This window comes from Sesamum indicum, linkage group LG5, assembly GCF_000512975.1.
Source record: "Sesamum indicum cultivar Zhongzhi No. 13 linkage group LG5, S_indicum_v1.0, whole genome shotgun sequence".
NCBI classification, from domain to species: domain Eukaryota; kingdom Viridiplantae; phylum Streptophyta; class Magnoliopsida; order Lamiales; family Pedaliaceae; genus Sesamum; species Sesamum indicum.
Window position 1 is genome coordinate 13,199,374 of NC_026149.1, and position 12,696 is coordinate 13,212,069.

The 12,696-nt window shown below is 36.8% G+C and overlaps 2 protein-coding genes and 1 pseudogene across 3 annotated transcripts; 2 read left to right on the plus strand and 1 right to left on the minus strand.

Annotated features, from left to right (window-relative positions):
• Nucleotides 2,406-4,160, plus strand: LOC105162557 (annotated as a pseudogene).
• On the minus strand, nucleotides 4,307-6,849 carry LOC105162556. 2 transcript variants are annotated; one of them, XM_020693766.1, is made up of 3 exons: nucleotides 6,523-6,849; nucleotides 6,299-6,430; nucleotides 4,307-5,890 (listed from the first exon to the last, which is right to left on the minus strand). In XM_020693766.1, coding segments are annotated over exons 1-3 (279 nt in total). In that variant the 5' UTR covers nucleotides 6,669-6,849; the 3' UTR covers nucleotides 4,307-5,889. The 2 variants fall into 2 exon arrangements, with proteins under 2 accessions (XP_020549425.1, XP_020549426.1); XM_020693767.1 differs by having other exon boundaries at nucleotides 4,307-5,723; nucleotides 6,523-6,848.
• Nucleotides 8,063-9,753, plus strand: LOC105162555 (zeatin O-xylosyltransferase-like). The gene has a single exon (XM_011080612.2). The coding sequence runs from the start codon at nucleotides 8,219-8,221 to the stop codon at nucleotides 9,623-9,625; it is 1,407 nt and encodes a 468-aa protein (XP_011078914.1). The 5' UTR covers nucleotides 8,063-8,218; the 3' UTR covers nucleotides 9,626-9,753.

The following is a 12,696-nucleotide window of genomic DNA, read 5'->3' on the forward strand; positions in this document are numbered from 1 at the left end:
ATTGTATAAAAAAATATATACACTATTACAATTGTATGTTTCATTATATTTTTAAAATTAATATAATTTTAAAAATTAATTAAATATAATTAATTTATAAAAAATAAATAATAAATCATTTGTGAATTGGGCCAATTGGCCCAATTCACAAATGTTAATTGCCAATTCACATTCAATTCAATGTGAATTGGCAATTAACAACTAAATATTTTTTTTGTTTTGGTAATATAGGAGCCCCGCGGTCAGTTACCGCGGTGGCTCATTAATTTTTTTTTTTTTTAAATATATTGAGCCACCGCGGTCAGTCACCGCGGTGACATAGAATTTTTTTTTAAAAAAATAAAAATTGTGGCACCGCGGTGCCACTTACTTTTCTAAATGTTTTAAAACAACCTCACTTTCTTAATTTTTTTTTTCCTACATTTTTTAAATAATTTCCCCGATCTAAACTGTATCTGTGAGATAGTATGTCATAGAGAGTAATGTCGAGACTGCTCAAATTTATTATAAATAAAATTAAAATAATAGTAATTTAAAGATAATTAATTATTTAATTGTGTTTTGGACGTTTTCAATGGAACTATATCTCTAATCTTAATGTATTTATAGTTAAATATATCAATTTATTTAAAAATTTTATTCAACTACGATGTTTATAAATTAATACCGAATTAGTATAAATTAATTATATACCAAATAATTATTTTAAATTTAAGTGTATAAATAATCATATTGATTTAGAAAAAGATTATAAATTCGATATGAATAAAAATACATTTTTTGCATATTAAAATTTTACCCACGATTACTTTAGAGCTCTACCCATACACAAAAAAACTATTACATTAGGTATGTGTCAGTGTCGAGATCTGATGTAAGAATATTAGGGATGAGTTTGGGTAAAAACTATCCAAATGGGTTTGGGTTTACGCATTATGTACCAATTGACAGGCTTAACATTTTCTATTTAGGGTTAGTTTAAGGGGCGAAATAGAGTAACTACTTAAAAAAAAAAAAAGATAACCCCATTAATCTCGAAATTACCTCACTTGACATTTTGGTGTCAAAGTAGTAGGCTCGACAACCGCTTGCGATATTTTTGTCATTAGAATTGCATATAGTGTAATGGCCAAACGCGAATTTATAAATTTATTTTAATAAAAAAGTACTGACATTGATCAATAGGTGACTGACCCAATATTAATTTATTAACATCATAATTGAATAAACTTGAATTCAAATTGATCTATATATAAGTGAATATATCATATTATCAATAGCCAACGATTAAAGGATTATCACAGAGATAGAGAGGTAAGTAAAAGTTTCTTTAATTAGTTTAAAAGGGTAATTGATGAGGGTGGCACACTTTAGGGGTGTAAAATGCATTTAACCCAACTCTAAAATTTAAACTAATATTTGTTAAATAGGGTAAATCATAGGTATTTCTTCTGAAGTTTGACATAATTATGAATACCTTCTTATTGTTTCAAAAAATACAAATACCCTTCTCAAGTAAAAAATAATTATACAGTCCCTAGATGGTGAGGTAGAAATTACTATTCTACCCTTGTTGATTTTATTTTTTTGATATGTTTAATAAAATGTAAGAAAAATTAAGGGTGGTAAAATAAATAATTTATAGGATATATTAGTCCATAGAATTATTTTAGAAAAATCTAAAAAATATGTAAAACTATTATTTATAATTCAAAAGGGTATTTTGGTCAATTTATATAAAAAATTAAATGAAATCTACTGAAAACTTTCAGTATGAGCTTGTTGCTGTACTGACGTTAAAATTATGAAAATATTTATATTTTTTCAAATAATTAAAACATATTTATCATTATATCAAATTCCAAGTATTACTATTCCATTAAATATTAATAAATTTTAAATCATTTAAAATTTTCTGTATTTCGAAATCCAGATCTGTCCATAAAAAGTTTTCAGATTTTTGTGTGGTCTTTTTGTTAAAAGGCACACATTTCAAGTTGATGGAAACAAAATTCCTGCATGAAGTGAAGACGTAACGAAACTCCAACAGAGTCTTTGGACTCTACTGTCGTGTTTGTTTCTTCATCTCTGCCCACAGCCATAACAAACTTTGGTGGCTGTTAACCCTTTTATTCTGATAACCACGTGTCCACATCCTACATAACTGAGTTGTCTTCCAAACAAGCCATGCAACATGGTGAGGAAGAAAAGACTGATAAAAATACGAAACAAGAACAAAATTTTGAAATGACACATAACCACAAAAGAAAATATTATTTAAATTTGAGGTCCATAAAAATTTAGAATTTTGATCCAACTCGATCCAATTAGTTCGATGAAGACTCAAACATATTTGTTACGGCAATATAGTCGGCTCAAATTAACTCGACTTGTATATGCTCTTAATATATTCTGCTCGGCCACACAACTCAATTTGTACTTATCGTATAATCGATGTACACTTCAGGAGAAGTGATCAATCGCATAGCAAGTGCATCACATTTGCTCTATGAATGTTTGGCTTGGCTAAATCTAGTCCAAAGAATTTCCTACATGTGGCTTAATTCCGTACCCCCTATTCAACATCTTTCTATATAACTCATTAGCTGAGAACTGCTTATTAACTTCACTCAAAATGGGCAGCTTGAGCAATCAACAGAGCCAACATGATGATCATACTAGTATGGAACAAGTTGCTGTGATCATGGTTCCATTTGCAGCTCAAGGCCATCTGAATCAGCTGATGCAGCTCTCATGCCTGATATCTTCATACGGGTTGCCTGTTTTCTACATCAGCTCTGCCATCCACATCCGTCAAGCCAGAGTTCGTGTGAACGGCTTGAACCCTCTAGACGTGGCTAAAATCCACTTCCACGAAATCCCTGTTCCGCATTTCGCCTCTCCTCCACCGGACCCCAACTCCTCAAGCAAGTTCCCTGAACAGCTGCAGCCAGCATGGAATGCCTCATTGAGCCTACGACAACCATTTGCTGCATATCTACGGGACATGTCTGAGAAGTTTAAAAGAGTCGTAGTTGTTCACGACCCTATGATGGCTGCGGTGGTTCAGGATGTCATCTCAATCCATAATGCAGAGTCCTATGCATTCAACTGCATTCCCGCATTTTCTCAAGCATTTTTCATTGGGGAAGGCTTACTCAATTCATCAGCAGAGCGCCTGAAAGAGTTGCATTCTTTGCAAGGATGTATACCAGAAAAGGTGTTGGAATTTGTTGCTATACACGCAGAGCCATTGAGGTACAGAGCTGGAGATTTATACAATACCTGCAGATTGATAGAAGCCCCTTACCTGGATTTACTGGAAAAAGAAGAGAGTGGTGGGAACAGGAAGACCTGGGCAATAGGGCCGATTCTTCCTACCAAGTTATGTACCGCTGCCAAACCTGCAAACAAATGCTTAGAATGGCTTGATCAACAGGAGCCAAAATCTGTCATCTATGTACGACAGTTTCGCTATCAGATGAACAGATAAAAGAGCTGGCTTTGGGGCTAGAGCAGAGCAAAGTGAAGTTCATTTGGGTACTGAGAGATGCCGATAAAGGCGACATCTTTGACGGGCAAGTCAGAAGGGCTGAACTGCCGGAAGGGTTTGAAGAAAGGGTGAAGGAAGTGGGAAAAGTGGTAAGAGATTGGGCGCCACAGCCGGAGATCTTGGCCCATAAATCAACAGGTGGATTTATGAGCCACTGTGGGTGGAATTCATGCATAGAGAGCATTACTATGGGAGTGCCTATAGCAGCCTGGCCGATGCATTCAGACCAACCAAGAAACACATTGTTCGTAACACAAGTACTGAAAATGGGGATTGTTGTTATGGAATGGGAACAGAGGACGGAACTTGTGAAAGCGTCGGCTATTGAGAATGCAGTAAGAAGGTTAATGGCGTCGGAAGAAGGAAATGAGGTACGGAAGAGGGCAGAGGACTTGGCTGCCACCCTGCGACAGGCGATTGAGCCTGGCGGTGCTTCTCGACTGGAGTTGGATTCCTTTGTTGCCCATATAATAAGATAGAATAACCTGCTGGGAAACTTATTATTATGCCTCTTTTTTTTGGTTTTCATTATCTTCAAGTGAGTTCTTGTTTTTGTATTATATATTGTGTAAGAAATAAAAACATGTTTGCATTAGTACTCTTTTTATAGCTTTTCTTACAAAATGACGTGAAAGAATAAAAATGTGTTTGAATTGGTATATATTGTGGTTTTATGTATGAAAACGACTTAATAGAATGTCAAATGCGATTAGATTAAGAATATTTTTTTATAATCTTTCGTCGGAAAAGGAATCGAAATCCAAAGAATGAATAATAATGAAGAACATCCATACATTAATAATAAACCAATCCATCAGAAGATAACAAGTTTACTAGTACATTCTAGCACAAGAAAATAGGCACTAGTTAGGTAACAAGACACTCAGATGTTCTTGTCTATTCATAAGACACAATCTGTCATCTCTTAAAAGCTATATGGAAGCTTATAAGTGCGGTTACAAATATTGGCTCAATAATCATCTAAATTCAACTGCGGCAACATAATAATATCATCTTATAGCTACCCGGAAAGGATCCAAGCAACACGATCACGGAAGAATAGGCAACTCAACTTTGGTGAAGGACAAAAAACTGACCCGCCCGTGCTCGACAATACATAACTTTAGAGGACTTCCACCACAGCGTGTCTCAAGGACCTCAATTTCTTGTTTGGATGGTGGGTGGCCACTAAATAACCCATCATGTAAGTATGTCTATAAGTCTGCCTCAGGTCTTATCAAGAGCATATCTAAACGAAAGCATTGAAAAAGGCAAACTAGCAGTCGATAAAGCTAGAGTTCACTAGTAAAACTGCCAACTATATAGAATTGTCAGTCCACAATAAAGCTTGTTTGCATGAGATTCTCGACGTGAGAAGTGAAGAAACACTATGAGGAATGTGGGCCGAGTAATGAATAGAGATCTTCAAGCAGGACTCTGGTATGCAAAATAAAGAGTTTCTAAGTGCACTCGTGACATAAAGTTGGTCAGAATATGATATCAGTGACTTCAGTTTTGGACACATACTAGATTTCCTTCGAGATGTATCAATGACTATTTACAGCTAATCATATGGATAATCTGTCTCGTTCATGATTTAGATGGTACTCGAACCTGAAACAACAATTTACCAGGATAACAATCTGCTCTAGCCAAAACTTAAAATGAGTTCAAGCTCCGGATTTAGTTCTAAGCCAGCATTCATCATTTAACTTTATTATGTACCAAAATTACATTGTCCAAACCTGATTCTCTTATGTGTAAAGTAAAGTTCATTAAAGAGATGTTGCTCAAGTTAGTTACCTGGTGAGACAGAGCACAAAAGACGGAGTGCCTGGACAAGACTTTTTAAACTTGCTGTTAGGAAGAAAAACATCAAAGACTGGTCTGGTTTCACCAAAATGCAAGTTACCAAACATCTCTGTGATGAAACTGTAGCCTATTGATCCCCTACCCTACTACTGTCATATTCCACCATACCTTCCTAGCATCACATTTCCATCTTAACACTCTTCACAGACCAAGGGACACCACAGCGGCGACTTCAAAAGACTCCCAAGAGCATCCACTCCTATTCTTGTCTTCTGCTAACTTTCCATATATATCACTCAACAGAAAGGGGGTATCATTGCCATTCAATATATCCAATGCACCAACTTCAGCCAAATACCTACAACACAAATCTTGTATATCATTCCCCAAATACAGTTAGTGTTCACGATAACAATCCCCATCTCTATCTAAATAGCAGCAAGTGTTGCTATCAATTACTCAACTGGAACCAACTGCTTTTCTGTGTGCAAAACATACATCCCTTTGCCACTAAAAAGATTACACCTGTTGGAATCAGAAGATTGAAAGTTCACAAGATCATAATAGTAGATAAAAGAGTACAACTGGTGAAATCACTCTATAGCAACCATTCATGTGAACAAGCTTAGGCGGTTGTGCTTGTTTATGAGAATCAGCACCTAAACTTGTGCACTATTTAGGTTGTGTCTGTATATATTCACACACTCGGCATTTCAATCACAGATAAATTAATATGCAGTCTGTTGTCATGGTCATTACATAATCGGGAGCATCAGTTTCTGATTAAGGTTGTTAGTTAACTCAGCATCCATTACTAACGATCGTTTAACTACTTACTGTGTTTGAACTATAAATTACCCCAAGAACAACATAGTTCAAAAGAACCAAAAAAATAGCATTGCTTAGAAATAATGAGAGAGTAGAATCACATACTAAGTTTCTTCAATTGAGCAGTAAGTCTTTCCATCACGAACTATCCCAGTTGTGGTCCACATTTTACCCTTTTTCTCCAGCACCCCAGCCATTCCCAACTCTTTGATCCACCGTGCCTTTGATGCCTCTTTCCTTAGAGTAAATATCAATGTTGACAACCAGTCCAGGAATTACTACCAGAAAAAGTTTCCGACCAAATAATCAATCTGCTTTTTCAAGAGTACCTAAACTGCAACTTGGGTATATCACCAGATGCATAGAAAAGTTCATCATTAACTAAGTCCTCGACACAACAGTCAGAATCACTATCACAATCATATGTCCCTTCAACAAAACTCAAGCTCTCCAAGGCATCAGCATTAGCTTCCATTGTTTCAGATTACAGCATCAGGATCAACAGACGGCGGACGCGACGGCGACGGAGAAGCAGTGCCCTTGGGACACTTGTATTTTGTCTTACAAAGATGGTTCAATCTTAATAAATAGTATATAATTATATACGTATACGTATAACATCAATGTATTCGTGTGGTGGTAAGGCCTCCAAGAATGAAAAAACGACACCCAACTCATAATGTATACGTCGTTAAGGCTACAATTTGACCCTTATAAATTCCGTGTCAGCTAAACTCTTCCACCAAAACCTATACATATATAAAAACCCTCTTCTAAAATTTGATGTAATTATATTTTAATTTTTTATAATTTAAAAAACTAGACATAGCGCCCTTAAAATTTGCTTCTAGCTAACAAATAAGTCTCTCATTAGTCAAAATTTAATGAATTTTTTGATATTAAACAAAAAAAAAATTCAATGAAAATTAATATTTATCCTCAATTATTGCAGATCAAACAATTTTTTTCGAACTAAACCATCCTTATAACAGTGAAGATTTACCTCCTCACATGCATTAACACGTGAAGACGTATAAAAATAATTTAATCATAATTAAATTTATTTAACCTGTAATAAACCAATCAGATATTAATATAAATGTTTCTCTAATTTTTTTGTTAATATCAACAAACTCGATAAATTTTGAGTAACAAATGGACTTATTTATTAAAAACAAACAGAATGGATTAGATTGAGGTATTTTGCAGGATGGAAATGCAAGCCCCAGTGCTGCGACTTCTGTTTCATTACTTTTAATTACGTCAAGTATTTTCACATAAAGTAATAGAAATTGTATTGTAGCCGTCTTTTCAGAGTTTCTTAATAGTGATGGGATAACGATTGTTAGTTCAGTTGTTAAGGTCCGATTATTTTTATTAAAAAAATTTGTTTCATGAGCTCCTATTTGTTATGAATTCATTCCCTATAATATTAAAAATAAACACATTATTTTCCTATAAAAAAATATATAGCAATTTATTCATTTATATTTTTTAAAATAAAGGGTAATTTGGACTCTACTGCCGTGTTTGTTTCTTCATCTCTGCCCACAGCCATAACAAACTTGTGTGGCTGTTAACCCTTTGAGTTGTCTTCCAAACAAGCCATGGAACATGGTGAGGAAGAAAGGACTGATAAAAATACGAAACAAGAACAAAATTTTGAAATGACACATAACCACAAAAGAAAATATTATTTAAATTTGAGGTCCATAAAAATTTAGAATTTTGATGGAACTTGATCTGATTAATTGAATGTAGACTCAAACATATTTGTACAAGCAATATAGTCGGCTCAATTTAACTCGACTTGTATGTGCTCTTAATATATTATGCTACGGCCGCACAACTCGATTTGTACTTGTCGTGTCTAGTTCAGGACCAATCACATAGCAAGTATATCACATTTTCTCTATAAATGATTGGGCTTGGCTAAATCTACATGTGTCTTAATTCCGTACACCCTATTCAACAACTCTCTATATAACTCATTAGCTGAGAACTGCTCAATTAACTTCACTCAAAATGGGCAGCTTGAGCAATCAACAGAGCCAACACGATGATCATACTAGTATGGAACAAGTTGCTGTGATCATGGTTCCACTTGCAGCTCAAGGCCATCTCAATCAGATGATGCAGCTCTCATGCCTGATATCTTCATACGGGTTGCCTGTTTTCTACATCAGCTCTGCCATCCACATCCGTCAAGCCAGAGTTCGTGTGAACGGCTTGAACCCTCTAGACGTGGCTAAAATCCACTTCCACGAAATCCCTGTTCCGCCTTTCGCCTCTCCTCCACCGGACCCCAACTCCTCAAGCAAGTTCCCTGAACAGCTGCAGCCAGCATGGAATGCCTCATTGAGCCTACGACAACCATTTGCTGCATATCTACAGGAAATGTCTGAGAAGTTTAAAAGAGTCGTCGTTGTTCACGACTTCCTGATGGCTGCAGTGGTTCAGGATGTCATCTCAATCCATAATGCAGAGTCCTATGCATTCAACTGCATTCCCGCATTTTCTCAAGCATTTTTCATTGGGGAAGGCGTACTCGACTCGTCAGCAGAGCGCCTGAAAGAGTTGCATTCTTTGCAAGGATGTATACCAGAAAAGATGTTGGAATTTGTTGCTATACACGCAGAGCCATTGAGGTACAGAGCTGGAGATTTATTCAATACCTGCAGATTGATAGAAGCCCCTTATCTGGATTTACTGGAAAAAGAAGAGAGTGGTGGGAACAGGAAGACCTGGGCAATAGGGCCGATTGTTCCTACCAAGTTATCTTCCGCTGCCAAACCTGCAAACAAATGCTTAGAATGGCTTGATCAACAGGAGCCAAAATCTGTCATCTATGTAAGTTTTGGAACGACAGTTTCGCTATCAGATGAACAGATAAAAGAGCTGGCTTTGGGGCTAGAGCAGAGCAAAGTGAAGTTCCTTTGGGTACTGAGAGATGCCGATAAAGGCGACATCTTTGACGGGCAAGTCAGAAGGGCTGAACTGCCAGAAGGGTTTGAAGAAAGGGTGAAGGAAGTGGGAAAAGTGGTGAGAGATTGGGCGCCACAGCCGGAGATCTTGGCCCATAAATCAACAGGTGGATTTATGAGCCACTGTGGGTGGAATTCATGCATAGAGAGCATTACTATGGGAGTGCCTATAGCAGCCTGGCCGATGCATTCAGACCAACCAAGAAACACATTGTTCGTAACACAAGTACTGAAAATGGGGATTGTTGTTATGGAATGGGAACAGAGGACGGAACTTGTGAAAGCGTCGGCTATTGAGAATGCAGTAAGAAGGTTAATGGCGTCGGAAGAAGGAAATGAGGTACGGAAGAGGGCAGAGGACTTGGCTGCCACCCTGCGACAGGCGATTGAGCCTGGCGGTGCTTCTCGACTGGAGTTGGATTCCTTTGTTGCCCATATAATAAGATAGAATAACCTGCTGGGAAACTTATTATTATGCCTCTTTTTTTTGGTTTTCATTATCTTCAAGTGAGTTCTTGTTTTTGTATTATATATTGTGTAAGAAATAAAAACATGTTTGCATTAGTACTCTTTTTATAGCTTTTCTTACAAAATGACGTGAAAGAATAAAAATGTGTTTGAATTGGTATATATTGTGGTTTTATGTATGAAAACGACTTAATAGAATGTCAAATGCGATTAGATTAAGAATATTTTTTTATAATCTTTCCTACGAAAAGGAATCGAAATCCAAAGAATGAATAATAATGAAGAACATCCATACATTAATAATAAACCAATCCATCAGAAGATAACAAGTTTACTAGTACATTCTAGCACAAGAAAATAGGCACTAGTTAGGTAACAAGACACTCAGATGTTCTTGTCTATTCATAAGACACAATCTGTCATCTCTTAAAAGCTATATGGAAGCTTATAAGTGCGGTTACAAATATTGGCTCAATAATCATCTAAATTCAACTGCGGCAACATAATAATATCATCTTATAGCTACCCGAAAAGGATCCAAGCAAAACGATCATGGAAGAATAGGCAACTCAACTTTGGTGAAGGACAAAAAACTGACCCGCCCGTGCTCCACAATACAGAACTTTAGAGGACTTCCACCACAGCGTGTCTCAAGGTCCTCAATTTCTTTTTTTGGGTGAAATGTAAGTTTTCATTCATCCAATAATATTTACAGAGTACTCCGGGCATACCCGGAGTGATACAAAAGGACCCACACTAAAGTTTAAAGAGCAATTAAACCGTGTGGGAAAAGTGTCAAGAGGAGCCTATAGACTGTGATCTTGCCTGAAATGATAAGCCCCTCGGGACTGGGTTTTGTGCCCTCAAAAATGACTTCATTGCGATGCCTCCAAAGGGTGTGGACCGTGCATGTCAAAGCTAGGTGTCGCGCTTTGTTATGAACGGAGGAGCCGGTTTTCTCCTTCTTGAGCCATTTCACCGCACTGTGCAGGGTGAACATACGCCGGTTAATCCCAAGCCATTGTCGGATATGTGACCAAACCTGAGGTCTTATCAAGAGCATATCTAAACGAAAGCGTTGAAAAAGGCAAACTAGCAGTTGATAAAGCTAGAGTTCACTAGTAAGAATGCCTACTATATAGAATTGTCAGTCCACAATAAAGCTTGTTTGCATTTCGAGATTCTCAGCGTGATAAGTGAAGAAACTATGAGGAATGTGGGCCAGGTAATGAATAGAGAGCTTCAAGCAGGATTCTCGTATGCAAAATAAAGAGTTTCTAAGTGCACGCATGACATAAAGTTGGTCAGAATATGATATCAGTGACTTCAGTTTTGGACACACATGCTAGATTTCCTTCCAGATGTATCAATGACTATCTACAGCTAATCATATGCATAATCCGTCTCATTCATGATTTAGATGGCACTCGATCCTGAAACAATAATTTACCAGGACAACAATCTGCTCTAGCCAAAACTTAACATGAGTTCAAGTTCCAGATTTAGTTCTAAGCCAGCATTCATCATTTAACTTTATAATGTACCAAAATTACATTGTCTAAACCTGATTCTCTTATGTGTAAGGTAAAGTTCATTAAAGAGATGTTGCTCAAGTTAGTTACCTGGTGAGGCAGAGCACAAAAGACAGAGTGCCTGGACAAGACTTTTAAACTTGCTGTTAGGAAGATAAACACCAAAGATTGGTCTGGTTTCACCAAAATGCAAGTTACCAAACATCTCTGTGATGAAACTGTAGTCTATTGATCCCCTACCATACTACTGTCATATTCCACCATACCTTCCTGAGCATGCATTTTCATCTTAACACTCTTCATAGACCAAGGGACACCATAGCGGCCAACTATGTAACCAAGAAACTTCAGGTGCCGATAGACTTCAAAAGACTCCCAAGAACATCCATTACTATTCTTGTCTTCTGCTAACTTTCCATATATATCACTCAACAGAAAGGGGGTATCATTGCCATTCAATATATCCAATGCACCAACTTCAGCCAAATACCTACAACACAAGTCTTATATATCATCCCCCAAATACAGTTAGTGTTCACGATAACAATCCCCATCTCTATCTAAATAGCAGCAAGTGTTGCTATCAATCACTCAACTGGAATCAACTGCTGTTCTGCATGCAAAACATACATCCCTTCGCCACTAGAAAAATTACACCTGTTGGAATTAGAAGATTGAAAGTTCACAAGATCAGAATAGTAGATAAAAGAGAACAACTGGTGAAATCAATCTATAGCAACCATTCATGTGAACAAGCTTAGGCGGTTGTGCTTGTTTATGAGAATCAGCACCTATTACAAAATCAGAGCTAAAAAAATTCAAAACTTGTGCAGTATTTACGTTGTGTCTGTATATATGCACACACTCGGCATTTCAATCACAGTTAAATTAATATGCAGTCTGTTGTCATGGTCATTACATAATCGGGAGCATCAGTTTCTGATTAAGGTTGTTAGTTAACTCAGCATCCATTACTAACGATCGTTTAAATACTCACTATGTTTGCTACTTTTCCAATTCTGGGTGCTTCATCATAAGTACTTGCTCCCTTAGGATGATGATAACTATAAATTAGCCCAAGAACAACATAGTTCATAAGAACCAAAACATAGCATTGCTTAGAAATAATGAGAGAGTAGAATCACATACAAAGTTTTTCAATTGAGCAGTAAGTCTTTCCATCACGAACTATCCCAGTTGTGGTCCACATTTTACCCTTTTTCTCCAGCACCCAAGCCATTCCAAACTCTTTGATGCCTCTTTCCTTAGAGTAAATATCAATGTTTACAACCAGTCCAGGAATTACTACCAGAAAAGGTTTCCGACCAAATAACCAATCTGCTTTTTCAAGAGTACCTAAACTGCAACTTGGGTATATCACCAGATGCATAGAAAAGCTCATCATCAACTGAGTCCTCGACACAACAGTCAGAATCACTATCAAAATCATATGTCCCTTCACCAAAACTCAAGCTCTCCAAGGCATCAGCATTAGCTTCCATTGTTTCAGATTGCAGCA

What these genes read in the sequence shown, in the direction of transcription:
- LOC105162556 (XM_020693766.1), bottom strand. Translation starts at nt 6,668, where the DNA reads ATGGAAGCTAATGCTGATGCCTTGGAGAGCTTGAGTTTTGTTGAAGGG. An exon ending in ATACCCAAGTTGCAGTTTAG is followed by an intron (nt 6,431 to 6,522) that starts GTACTCTTGAAA and finishes ATTTACTCTAAG; the next exon opens with GAAAGAGGCATCAAAGGCAC.
- LOC105162555 (XM_011080612.2), top strand. Translation starts at nt 8,219, where the DNA reads ATGGGCAGCTTGAGCAATCAACAGAGCCAACACGATGATCATACTAGT.